General features: G+C 52.9%; 1 protein-coding gene across 10 annotated transcripts in view; it reads right to left on the bottom strand.

Moving 5' to 3' along the window:
• Nucleotides 1-13,315, bottom strand: part of COL23A1 (collagen type XXIII alpha 1 chain) — a 375,676-nt gene that overhangs the window by 78,080 nt on the left and 284,281 nt on the right. For 8 of the 10 annotated variants that reach the window (XM_085013701.1, XM_085013704.1, XM_085013700.1 and 5 more), the window contains one exon: nt 129-173. Coding sequence is in view for 3 of the 10 variants with exons in the window: in XM_085013699.1 (XP_084869825.1) it covers nt 129-173 (45 nt within the window). In the remaining 7 variants the exon portion in view is untranslated. Of the gene's footprint in view, nt 1-117; nt 174-13,315 lie in introns of all 10 variants that reach the window. The other 2 variants (XM_085013695.1, XM_085013696.1) reach the window with 1 other exon arrangement.

Below are 13,315 nucleotides of genomic sequence, written 5' to 3'. Positions count from 1 at the left end.
AGGACCCTGCCTAGGACCAAGGGTCCTGAGTTGGGGAGTGGTTCTGGGATTGGCATCTCCAGCCAGGTCCCAGGTCAACGGCAGACTTCCAGACCTAGGGCCAGGAACCAGGAAAACCCAGGACTCACCGGGATCGCCTCGTCTTCCAGGCTTGCCACGCCGTCCAGGGGGCCCTAGAGACAGGAGAACAAGGGTGGACTTGTTAAGAAGAGAAGCCAGTGGGATTGGGCACAGCTTGCCTGCTGCCAGCCCCACCATGCTCACCAGTAAGAGCAGCCTGGGGACACCCTGCCTAGCACCCTGCTGGCTGGGGGAGGGGAGTGGAGTAGGGGATAGCCTGCCCTTGCCCCCTCTTCCAGATCCTCCCCTGTCAGCTGCATTCTCACCCCTCACTCATTCATTCAGTTATTCAGTTATCTGTGCATTATTTCATTCACAAGTGTTTCCCCATTCAGAAAGGTTTACTGCCTGGAAACACATGAGGCAGGAGTTTGCATCTGAAAAACTTCAGACTTACATGAAAAACAAGGCTGATGGTGGGAGTTATCTTATGAAAGCCTTGACAGAGGCTTTTTATTTTAATTTATTTTTTATGTTTTTGTCTTTTCACTTTTTAGGGCCGTACCTGCAGCATATGGAGGTTCTCAGGCTAGGGGTCTAATCTGCAGCCAAGGACTGTGGAGTAGCCGCCAGCCTACGCCACAGTCACAGTAGCGCCAGATCTGAGCAGCATCTGCAACCCTACACCACAGCTCACGACAATGCGAGATCCTTAGCCCATGGAGCAAGGCCAGGGATCGAACTCGCAACCTCATGGTTCCTAGTTGGATTCGTTTCCACTGCACCACGAGGGGAGCTCCCTGACAGAGGCTTTTTAACATTGACTCAAATAAAATGATGGAGACAACACACCACATAAAAACGCTAGCATGGCATCTCAAATGCTTCAACTCAGGGATCAAAGGCTCTGTCCTCACCATGCACTGTCCTTCCTTCACTCCCTAGACCCTTTGGAAACTCCCTCTCCTCTCCCACAGCTCCCGGGAGACGTTTATAAATTTCTTGTCATTTATTGCACAAAATGTGCACACCAATGCACATTCTCTTCGGTATCTAGTCCTCCAGCCACATGATTTTAGCCTTTTTTGTTTGTTTGTTTTTAGGGCTGCTCCCGAGGCATATGGAGGTTCCCAGGCTAGGGGGCACATTGGAGCTATAGCTGCTGGCCTACCCCACAGCCACAGCAACGCAGGATCCTTAACCCACTGAGCGAGGCCAGAGATCAAACCCACATCCTCATGGATACTAGTCAGATTTGTTTCCGCTTCGCCACAATAGGAACTCCTCCGACATGAGCCCTTTTGAGACTGTTGCAGACCATCCTGGCTCTGCCTTCTCCCCCTCGGCCCACATGGGCCCCTGAGACCTGAGTGACCCAGAGGCTGGAGAGAGAGAAGGTTCTGGGTAACTGAACACGGCCGCCCTCTGGCTGGGCCCCGAGCACAGCTGGCCTCGCCTGGGACTGGCCAGCGCACCTGCATCCCCTTGCCTCCCCTGGAGCCCAGCTGCAAACCTCACTCATGTCCCTTGTTGTCCCCTCTCTGTCTCCACTTCACTCCCTGTTCATCTTCCTCCTGGTGCTTCCTCCCGTTTTCTCCAGTGGCCAGAGAAGATGTGTGGAAGTGAAGTCATACGCATGAGATTGCAACTTTAATCAGCATTTTATTTATTTATTCTTGTCTTTTGTTTTTTTAGGGCTGCACTGGAGGCATATGGAGGTTCCCAGACTAGGGGTTGAATCAGAGCTGTAGCCGCCGGCCTATACCACAGCCACAGCAATGCTGGATCTGAGCCGCGTCTGCAACCTACACCACAGCTCACGGCAACACCGGATCCCTAACCCTCTGAGCAAGGCCAGGGATCGAACCTGCAACCTCATGGTTCCTAGTTGGATTCGTTAACCACTGAGCCATGACAGGAACTCCTTGAGTAGCATTTTTAACTCTGCCCCCACTGCACACCCAGCTCCGGGCTGGGCCTGGAGGCAGCAAAGGAACAGGCTGTGTTACAAGCACTGTCCTTTCCTGTAAAAGTCAACCTTAAAACCACTCAAAAATTCCCAGAACAACCACAGATGAGAGGCAGAGACTGGCCATGAACTAGGGCTGTGGCAGGATGGCTGCTGAAAAATTAGTCTGTGTGTGTGTTTCTCTTTATGGTTCTCCTCGTTTTCATATACCTCTTGGTCATGTGTATATCTTCTTTGGAGAAATGTCTAGTCAAATCTTTTGCCCATTTTAAAATTGGATTGTTTTTTGTTGTGGTTGCCGAGTTGTAGGAGTTCGTTATACGTTCAAGACATGAACTCCTTATCAGGCACACAGTTTGCAAATATTTCCTTCCATTCTGTAGGTTGCATTTTGCCTCTGTGGATCATTTCCTTTGTTGTGCAAAAGTTTCAGTTTGATGTAGTCCAATTTGTCTATTTTTGCTTTTGTTACCTTTTTGACCTTTGAATTAATTTTTACCTTTTGAGCCAGTTTTTGTGTCCAGTATATGTATTATGGTATAAGGCAAGGGCCCAGCTTCATTCTTTTGCATGCGGACGTCCAGTTTTCTTACTACCATTTGTAGAAAAGACTGTCTTTTCCCCATTGTGTTGCCTTGGCACCTTTGCAAAGATCATTTGACCACATAAGTGGAGCACCCCTGGTTTTGAGAGTAGAAATTCTGTTGGTTTGATAGCCCTTGACTTTTCTTTTCTTTTTCTTTCTTTTTCTCTTTTATTTTTTTGCCTTTTGAGGGCTGCACCTGAGGCATACGGAAATTCCCAGGCTAGGGGTCCAATCGGAGCTGCAGCTGCCAGCCTACGCCACAGCCACAGCAACGCCAAATCTGAGCCATGTCTGTAACCTACACCACAGCTCACGCTAATGCTGGATCCCTAACCCACTGAGGAGGCCAGGGATTGAACCTGCATCCTCATGTATACTAATTGGATTTGTTTCTGCTGAGCCAGGACAGGAACTCCTGCCCTTGACTTTTCTCAATACCAGACAGAAACCTTGAGGGTCATGCTGGAACGGCTCAGGGCTGTATTGATGGGCTAATGATTCTGGCACCCCCATGACAGTCAACAGCCCCTCTCGTGGATATAAACAGCTTATAAAGTGCTTCCAGGTCCACGATCTCAGCCAAGGTCTGTGACACCTGCACTGCAGCTGCCTTCAACACCTCCGTGCAGTATCGCACCAACATCCCAGGCCCCTCCCGGTTAAACACACATCCTGATCTCCCCCCAGCTCCTGTGTGGGGCTGACAGTGTCTGGGAACCTCATGAGGCTGGCCGGGGTTTGGCCTGTTCTCTCTGGGCACATCTGTTTTCAGGGTGAGTGAGGGTGTGGGAACAGGAACCCCACTGGCACATGCAACATCACGCTCATCTTGTTTGTAGAAGGGAAGAAGCCCAGCTTTCATCACAAGGCCCAGCTCTTGCCAGGCTATGGGAAGCCTGTGCTGGGCTCAGCAAAGCCACTTACCCTGGGCCTAGGGGCTGAGGTGCGGGATATGACAGGAAAGGGGTCCACGAGTGGGAGAGTAAGCCAGGCTCTTCCTAGACCTGAAAGCTAAAGCAGCACCATGGTTCTCTGATGGTCATTACTGGGTATGACTGTAAAATTCCCCATCTGGGTAACTCAAGCCAGATGAAGCATTTGCTGTCACTGAGGTGGCTGAACCAATGGACTGGTCCGGGTTGTTCTCCCCGGTGGCATGGTTAGGAAGAAGGCCCCTGAGGAGAGATGCTGGTGGGTGGGCAGCTGCCCAGGCAGGGTGCAGTGCCCTGCCTCCCAGGGCCTTTGGGAGAAGCTCCCAGCAGGCCTGGAGCAGGTGGCAGGCAGAGGGGGGAGGGTGCCTGGGTGCTACTGAGTGCAAAGTGTCTCTGGGGCTACAGGCCAGGCAAGCTGGATAGGACCCCCAACTGAAGGGTCTAAGTGAAGAAGGAGATTGCTGCTTGTGAACACTCTGCAGGCCGATCCAAACCAGATGCTAGACACCTCTGTGTGAACAACTCACAAACTGACAACTGATCAACCCTCTCTTCCAAGATTCCTACTCAAACATTCAACTCTCTCCAGGACAATTCCATTGGGAGGCAACATGTCTAAACCCAAACTCATCCCCCAATTCCCAGGGGTTCTTCCACAGGGTCCCCTTCTCACCCAAGTACAGGTATCACGGGTACCCATGGAGCCAAGCCAGAAGCCACCAGGAAGTCAGCTGGTGGCATCCTCTTGCCTCCAACATTCGACGAGTCCTCTTCTTCCTTGGCATCCAGCAAAGGCTGCCCCCACACCTAGCCTCTCCTACCCACCCTTCCTGCCACCTCATTTCTCCTCCTCTTAACAGAAGGAAGCCCGCTGCAGTGTGCAGCCTGCCTCTTGTGCGGCCTATAGTCCGCCCTTGCCATCTCCTGTCATTCTCTTTCAAAGACTGTCAAATCAAACATGACACATGGCTTAGAGGAGACGCAACACTATCTGGTTTCATGGGCAAAGCTCCTAAGACAAGCAATACTTCCTGCCCTCCTTTCTCCCCACAGGAGGAGGCAGAGGTGGTGAGGCCAGCCATGCTGGGTCAAGTAGAGGCCCTGGGAGAGGGGGAGTCCAGAGCTGAGCTTCCTGCTGACCGCTAGGCTCAGCTTCTTTTGCAGGCAAGAGGCTTGCCACACTGGAGGCTTGGATTGTTGAGCCTGCAGGGGAGGGGGGAAGGCAGGAAGGATGGCCCAGCATAGATTTCTAGATCATCAAGTGCTGAGGCCTGGCCATGGGCAGATGGCCTGGTTCAGCATCTACCAGGTGCCGGGGCAGCTACTCATCCAGCGAACATGAACTTGGAACCCTCTGCGTCCTGGGTTTCCTATGGCTCATCAAAGGAGCTCGTCTATCCCCCAGCCAGGCCTCTGAAGAAGGTGCTGGTCTGCCCTGTACAGAGGGGAACTCCAAGGCTAAGGCAGGTGAAAAGACTTGCCTAATGCCCCAGAGCTGGGGAACCTTCATCAACAGTTTGTGGTTCCTAAGGGGCAAGGGAAGTTGTGCCAGACACGCTGAACACTCTGGGGCAGCAGCCTTGATAATGGAAGAGGTGCATGGCAGATGGGCCAGGTGGCTGCAACTGAGATGTTCTCCAAGCTGGCAAAACCAGGTGCCTGGCCCAGACGTTTGCCCCAGAGCTTTCTGCTTGTTGGTTTTCTTCTGTTCCTTCCTTGCTACAGTGGGAGAGTGTCTCCTGCTGCTGGCTCAGACTCAGATGCTCTGGCGGCCCTGGAAAGTACCTGGGAGTCTGTCTTGACGGGCCTCCTGACAAATGGATGGAGAAGCTAAGGTCTCGCCCAAGGATGCTGCTGCAAAAATGGTCCTGGCTGGAGAGTCTGGGTGATAAAGACCAGCTCAGGCTGTTCTCCTCACCTGTGTGTGACCCACATGGCTCTGGGGCAGGGCCTGGCAGCCGTGAGGACCCTGGTGTTTAACAGCGGATGCTGCCATGGTGGCATCTGCCAAGCTTCCTTCCAGAGGTTTTGAGTAACAATACCAATAAGGTAGCCCTGGTGCAGGAGGGGAAAAGACATGATGGAAGGAAGCTGTTTATTCTGGAGCAAATTACTCAATCCATGAGGATAAAAGTTTAGATAATGGCAACTACACCAGCTTGTAAGATCTGTTAAACAGATTAAGTGGCAGCAGACGCATCGACTCAGGGTGGCGGGGCACAAAAGAGGGGACTATTTGGGACCCCCCAGAAATAACTGGCTGCAGGAGCCTCTGGACCATTAGACTCTGAGGCCTTGTTGTAAATGGGTCATGTGCTTCCCAAGAGGGGTAAAGCCTGACACAGGGCAGGTATATTTCAGCAGAGCTCATTATGGTACAGTGGGCAAGGTTTCGGTCCAGATGCTGGCTGAGCCCTCAATTACACCTTGACCTTGAGCCCTCAGGGCAGGGCTAGTCGGGGGTGTTTTCTAGGTCCCTAATCATGGTCTGTCTATGGATCAGGATGTGGTATTTCTCAAAGAAATCCTGAGGTTTGAGGCAGAGCAGGGGCTGGCGAGTGCTCCGATTTGCTGCTAAACAACTCTGCTTGTGACAACCATCTGCATATTAATTAATGCCAAGGAGGAGAACGCTTTTCTCAAGCACTGTTGGGGGCCAGACAAACTGGCCAAGTCATTTCTAACTCATATCTCATCTCTGCTTGGGCTGGAGAACTCATGTCACTGACTGACTCCAAAGGGGACCTGAGCAGCAAGGCCGTGGCTTGAGAGTCATGGTCTCCCTCCAGCCTGTCACCTTCTTCCCTTCTCTAGCGACTGCCTGCTTTATTGCTGTTCTCTCACAACCCTGGGGCCAACCCTGGGACAGCTTGTCCAGGCCGCCCCCCTCCATCTGGCCCCCTCTCGCCCCCCCGCCCCCTGCCCCCGTCCCCACAGCCCCTAAGGGCAGGAATGCTTGTGCAATTTATCTAATTGAATCTATGAAGTTTTGTAAAATCCTTTAAAACTTCTCCATTATTTTCTCTCTAAAGATGGGGGAAACGAGGCTCAGAGAAGTCAAGAAAGGCTCCCAGATGCAATAACCAAAGTTAGAAGAAACCCAAATGTCCACCAGTGGGTGAATGGATAAATAAAATATGTTACAGTATATATGCACAATGGAATATTACTCAGTCCTAAAAAGGAAAGGCATTCTCACACATGCAACAACACGGATGGACCTTGATGACATTATGCTGTGTGAAATAAGCCTGTCACAAAAGGACAAATACTACATATACTACGTGTACACTTATATGAGGTACCTGGAGTTGTCAAATTCATGGAGACAGAAAGAATGGTGGCTGCCAGGGGCTGGGGGAGGGCGGATGGGGAGTTAGCGTTTAATGGGGCCAGAGTTTCAGTTTTGTAAGATGCAAAGCATCCTCCAATGGATGGTGGTGATGGTTGCACAACAACGTAAACGTAAAATACCACTGAATTATATACTTAAAGATGGTTAAAGTGGTAACTTTTAAGTTATGTGCATTTTACCACACTTAAAAAGAAAAGAAAAGAAATGCTCCCAGGGTTCTCAGCTACCAAGGCCCAGAGTGAGAATGAACTCAGGTCAGCCTGATGGAGACCGCAGTGATGCTGTCGGCAGCAGGGCTAAGGATGCCACTGAGTGTCTCCTGAGAACTGCGTGTTCACAGGGGACAGTGGCATCCCCCAGGGCACAGAGCGAGGAGATGGCAGAACAGGGATTTGCACTCAGGTCTGTGCACCTCGAGGGCCCGTGCTCCCAACCTCTCGGCCACTGTGATGAAGGCAGAGCTCTTCTCCCCGTCCCTGAACTGGTCCACAGCCTCCGAGGCCTTCAGAACTGGGCCCCTTCATGGGCACTGGAGGCCCCTTTATCTGCTGCCCCTCTTCCCAGAACTCCAGGAAGGAAGTCGGGGGTCAGGTGGTTCTGAACCCCCCAGACCTTCAGCCTGGAGCCCCCTGGGCCATGGTGGGGCTGTGCCTCAAGCAGAGAAGGCAGGGCAAGTCCCTGCACTGGAGGCTTCATGACCTGGTCACAAACACATCTCCCCAGCTTTTTGTTTTACAAATTTCACACTCATCTCAGAGCGGGACACTCCTGCCTGGGAGATTGTCCCCACTCATTTCCTGCCTGGCCTGACAAAGCCCTTGGTCCCTTGGGGGAGGGAGGCAGTGTGTCCTGTGGACACCTGGGGGGACATGGCACTCCTGGAGGGGACGCCTGGAGAGGCCCTCCCTGGGCGGGGGCGGGGGGGGGGACCTGTTGCCCTCCAGGAATTAAAATCACATCCTCTTGCTCAGTGAATACAGCTCATTTCAAAGGCATTTATGTCCTGCAGGCTCATCCTTCGCCATCCATTACGCTGCATGGAGGTGGACGACGCTGAGCCCCACTGCTGGCTGAAAGGTCCAGAAGCAGAAGAGGTCTAGCAAAGCAATGGCACAGGCCGCTAGGGTTCAAGGCAAATGTTGGTTTGGGACTAGGATGGTTGTTTAGGCCACGGCCGACGGTTGTCTAGTGCCCCAGGGACCAGACCTGGTGAGCATCATGCCACTTGGTGACCAAGTGAACAGAGCCCGTCTTGGGAAGGCAGCCCCACCCTCACATTCACAAAGAGCCTCAAATATGGACCCTGATGTTCCCTCCAAAGGAACAGATGGCTCTGGACAGCCGCAGGGGCTCCCTGACAGTGTTTAAGAAAAACTAGATGTTGGAGTTCCCATTGTGGCTCAGTGTAGACCTGACTAGCATCCATGAGGATGCAGGTTTGCCCCCTGGCCTTGCTCAGTGGGTTAAGGATCTGGTGCTGCTGTAAGCTGTGGTGTAGGTCACAGACCCGGCAGGGATCCCGCATTGCTGTGGCTGTGGTGTAGGCCATAAGCTGTAGCTCCTATTCGGCCCCTGGCCTGTGTGGCCCTAAAGAGCAAAACACCCAAAAAAACCACGAGAGGTAGTGGTACCATTTACTGAGTGTTTATTCTTGGCACTGATTTCGATTCTATGGTGCTAACTCACCTCACATCAAACCTTGGAGGAAGGCTGCTCACATGATCTCCATTTCATAGATGGGGAAACTGAGGCATGGAGATTAACTGACCCTCTGAGGTCATACAGGGGCAAGTGGGTGGAGCCACGCGATGCAGACCTGGAGCCCCAGCATCCCAACCCCACCATCGGCCTCCTGGCCAAGACGATGCTTGCAGAAGGTGAGGGGTTAGACTAACCCGTGATTTTTATAACCACTCCTTGGCATTTGTTCTTATTCTTTTCCTTAATATAGCATGAACCATACAAAATGGAAGGGGCCCAGGGATGGCTCTTAGAAGTCCGTGAATTAAATCTTGAAGTAAAAGGCCCCATGCCGACCTGCTCTCAGCACGCCATCTGAAACACCTGCCGTTTCCAGGCTGGTTCCCTCCCCCGAGTCAGGAGCAGCTTTAATAAAGCGTCTCATATGGGATCAAGGAGTCCAGATCCAATTCTCAGGCCGGTGGCACCCCAGACCCAAGAGCCATTTCTAAGGGTCCCAAGGGTCCTTGGTGGGAGGGGCTCAGGCAAGCAGGGGCAGCAGGCCTGGGAGGAGGGGGGGCAGCTGACACCTGCTGGGCCCGTGCAGGCCACGGGCTATGCCTCTGCTGTCTCTCTAATCCTGCTGATTTCTCTGAGATGTGGATATGACTGGTCTGCTCACAGAAAAGAAACTGAGGCCCAAGGTGTGACCTGTTCAAGTCAGAGCTGGTCAGGAGCCAGGAGTTGGGACCAGGTCTGCCTGGGCTCTTGCGGGCACCAGAGCCTCCTTTTTGGGGGAAGAAGTGCCTTTTTGGAGAAAGGGATCTTAGTGCAGGCATGGAATGTCCCATCCAGAGGGCCTGGAGAGAAGCAGAACACAGGTGGAGGGGATAAGGGGGGGTACATGGATTCTGGGTCAGAGTGACAGAGCTCAAGGAAGGGCTTTCAGTAAAGGGGTTCTGAGTCTTTGAGTGGAGATTTCAAGGGTCCTTTCTCCCCACATTTTTTGGGCCATATGGACAGCATATGGAAGTTCCCAGGCTAGGGGTCAAATTGGAGGTGCAGCTGCCAGCCTACAGCACAGCCACAGCCACAGCCATGCCGGATCCAAGCCACATCTGTGCCTATGCTGCAGCTTGTAATAACACCAGATCCTTAACCCACTGAATGAGGCCAGGGATCAAACCTGTGCCTTCAAGGACACTATGTCAGGTTCTTAAACTGCTGAGCCATGATGGGAACTCCTCAAGGGGTCCTTAAGAGTGACAGATGTAAGGCACATGGGGACCATGTTGGGGCAGCCCAGTATCAGGCCACTTCTTGGGCTTAGCAGAGGCCCCTCCCCACAGCCCCCAGCTCAGACAGTGGAAGGGAGGGCTGAGCAAACTCGCATGAAGAGGAACAGAGAAAGACCATGGCCCTTCTCTCCCAAGGGGCTCAAGGCCATAGGACATCTCTAAGGGCTGAAGAGGGCCTGACTGGCCAGCCGGCCTGGATTGGAAGGGGTGGGTGGGCAGGTCCAGGAAGGAGAGGGCTTTCTTGGGCTCTCAACGCATGAAGGCAGAGTCAGGATAACCTGACAATGGAAAGAGCAGGTGCCCAGTCTAAGCCAGGTATTGCACACAAAGAACCTGGGGCGCCTGACTGCTGGTACCTGGGCTGGTGGCTCGTGCATCTGTGGTGCAGGCTGTGAGTCGGCGTAGAGTGGTGGCGGTGGGTGGGAGAGCTGGGGGGCGGGGTGCTCTCCGGGGCTCAGGCAGACCCAGATCTGTGCTAGTGCAAACTGGCTTCTCCCCAGAGCCTATCATCTCCTGGGATGCTGTTTCCTGCTGGAAAACAGGCTCCAGAGAGGTGCACAGAAACCAGCACACCCCAAAGACACCACATTCCTCAGCTCTCCATTCACCCCAAAGCCTTAATCACTGACACATGGGCCAATGTATCCCCTCAAACATAACGAAGGCCAGGATTTATTGCTTTCAGAGAATGAAAAGCTTTTTAATTTTTTATTTTTTTTTAAACTTAAAAGCCATTCATATGAGCTTTGCTTTCCAGGAGAATTCCTCTTAACCTGCATGTTAGAAGCCCACTCAGAAGGTCCTAGAAAAGCACCAGGGAGGCCTTCAGAGCATGGCCAGCCTGCTGGTGGACATGGACTTAGGAAGTGACCCTCAGGGGGTCAGCTTGGCTTACCCACTCCAAGGCAACTTGACCTTAACGGTCCTGGACCGTGGCCTTCCACTCCTGCAGACAGGAGAACAGAGGTCTCCCGAGGGAAGGGCCTACCGGCCCCAGCAGGGCCCAGGCCGCTTACATGTCTGCCCCCAGGAAATAAGGAGAGCAAGCGGGCCCTAGGGTGACCAGCCATCCCCGGGTGCTCAGGGCTGAGGGGTTTCCTGGGCCCCTTAGCACAAAACAAGGCCAGTCCCAGGAAAACCAGAGGGTCGGTCACGCCAGTGGGCGGCCTGTGAGGAAGGAGGCGCTCCACGCTGCCCCCTCCCTCCCACCACAAGGCCTTCCCCTGTCTCTCGAGCCTGCCAGGCCTGGCTCTACCTCAGGGCCTTTGCACCAGCGGTTCCCTCTGCCCAGGGCTCTCCTTGCACCACTTCCGCACTGCTGACACTGCTGAGCTTCCTGGACACTTTCACCAGCCTCTACGTCTGACATGTTTTCGTGTTTTATTTTCTTCTAGTCATTAATCTCTACCCAAACCACCTCGTTTATCTTGTTTTTTAATGTTTATGGTTTCTCTCTTCACTAGAATGCTGGCTCCCCAAGCACAGGGTTCCTGGGTGCTGGCTCATGGCTGTCACCCTGATGGGGACTGACACACAGAGGTCAGAGCATGGATGAACTCTGTCCAGGGGGGCGGGGGAGAGGGCACCAGTGTGCTGGGATCCAGGCAGGTGCAGGAAGGTCTCAGAGCTTCTCCATATCAGGGAGAAGGAAGACAGAGGTAGTCACTGGTGAGGCACCTGCGGGCACATCATGTGACCCTTGCAGCAGCCCCATGAGGCAGGGACACGAGTGTCCTGTTACATGGTGGAGGAGAGGCTGTCCAAGGTCAAGTGGCCCCTCAGCCTGGGCTCCTCTGCTGCCCACTGATGGGACTCTGAGCTCTGAAGGAGTCACTTCAGCTTCTCTGACCACACGCCCCAGAGGAACCAACAGGCTAGGCAGAAAGATTCTGGGGAGGCCGCTTCCAGGCTGCTCCCAGCATCTGCATCCGTGAGGCCCCATGTAGCTCCCTGCGCTATGGACTCACACTCCCGAGGGGGCTGAGTGCATCATCTTTGCTTTTCTTGACCCCCAGGGCTGGCGGGAGGACTGCGGCTCCCACTAGAGAGTGGCAGCTGTCAGGAGCAGGTCTGAATGCCCTGGCTCTGGTCTTCCTGCTTCTCCTTTCCTTATAAAGTAGCGGCTCCCCTCCTTCTGTGAGGCTGGGCCCAGACAGGGCCTGGAGTCGCCTGTGCCCTAAGCTGGGCCCTGCTTTCCCCACACACTCAAACACAGGGGCGGCGGGGGTGGGTGGCCTGTGTGTTCCAACATCTGCAATTCTTTATCCTGGCCCCAGGAGGGTCAGCACACTGTGTCCAGCTGTGTTATGGGCAGCATTATTTTTAAACACAGCTTTACTGGGATATAATTCAAATACCATGTGATTCTCCCAATGGTTTTTGGTATATTACATTATAGTTTTAAAAGTTTATTATTTTTAGAAAATCGTGGTAAAATATACATAACACTTAGCGTCATAACCATTTTCTTTTCTTTTCTTTTTTTTTTTTTTGATATTTCTTGGGCCGCTCCCACGGCATATGGAGGTTCCCAGGCTAGGGGTCCAATTGGAGCTGTAGCTTCGACCTACACCCCAGCTCATGGCAACGCTGGATCCTTAACCCACTGAGCAAGGCCAGGGATTGAACCTTCATCCTCATTGATGCTGATAGGGTTCATTTACCACTGAGCCACGACGGGAACTCCCCTGTAACCATTTTCAAGAGTACAGTTCAGCAGTATCGAGGACTCTCACATTGTTGTGCAAACATCTCCCCACCCCCGGCTGCATCCATCCCCATAGCTTTTTACATCTTGCAAAACTGAAACTCCATACTCATGGATCACCCTCCATTCCCCCTCCCCCAGCCCCTGGCAACCACCAGTCTTTCTGCCTCTGTGAATTTGCCTACACTGGGTACCTCCTATGACTGGAATGATACAGTGTTTGTCCTTCTGTGTCGGGCTTATTTCCTCAGTATAATGGCTTCAAAGTTCACCCATGTTGTAGGGTTATTACAGACCGAAATGTTTGTGCCCTCTCAGAAGCCATAGATTGAAATCCTAATTCCCGGTGGATGGTACTAAGAGGCGGTGACTTTGGGAGGTCATGAGGGTGGGGCCCTGGTGCATGCTACTACCTCAGCCACCACAACCACTTCTAGCAGGATCTCTGCGGTGCACACTCACTCAGAATCCCCTGTGTGTTAGGGGCAGGTCTGAGCTCGGTCAGTCCTGTAATTTTCATGGCCACCCTCCATCTCATTCTATTGAGTAAGAAATGAGACCCAGAGAGGGCAAGTCACTGGCTTGAGGTCACACAGCATTTGTGGCAAGGTCGGTCAGGCTAGAGCTCCTGCTCTGAGCCACAGACTCTTTTCCCTCAGGATTAGATGAGATGGGACGGAAGCCCCTCACCAATTCTAGTGGAAACTGGCTGAATGGCCTAAACCAAA

The sequence above is a fragment of the Sus scrofa genome, chromosome 2 (genome assembly GCF_054392235.1).
Source record: "Sus scrofa isolate SSC_HxYL_T2T_F1_AM1 chromosome 2, Sscrofa_HxYL_maternal_Yorkshire_Landrace_v2.0, whole genome shotgun sequence".
NCBI lineage: Eukaryota > Metazoa > Chordata > Mammalia > Artiodactyla > Suidae > Sus > Sus scrofa.
This window is presented reverse-complemented; position numbering and strand designations above follow the sequence as displayed.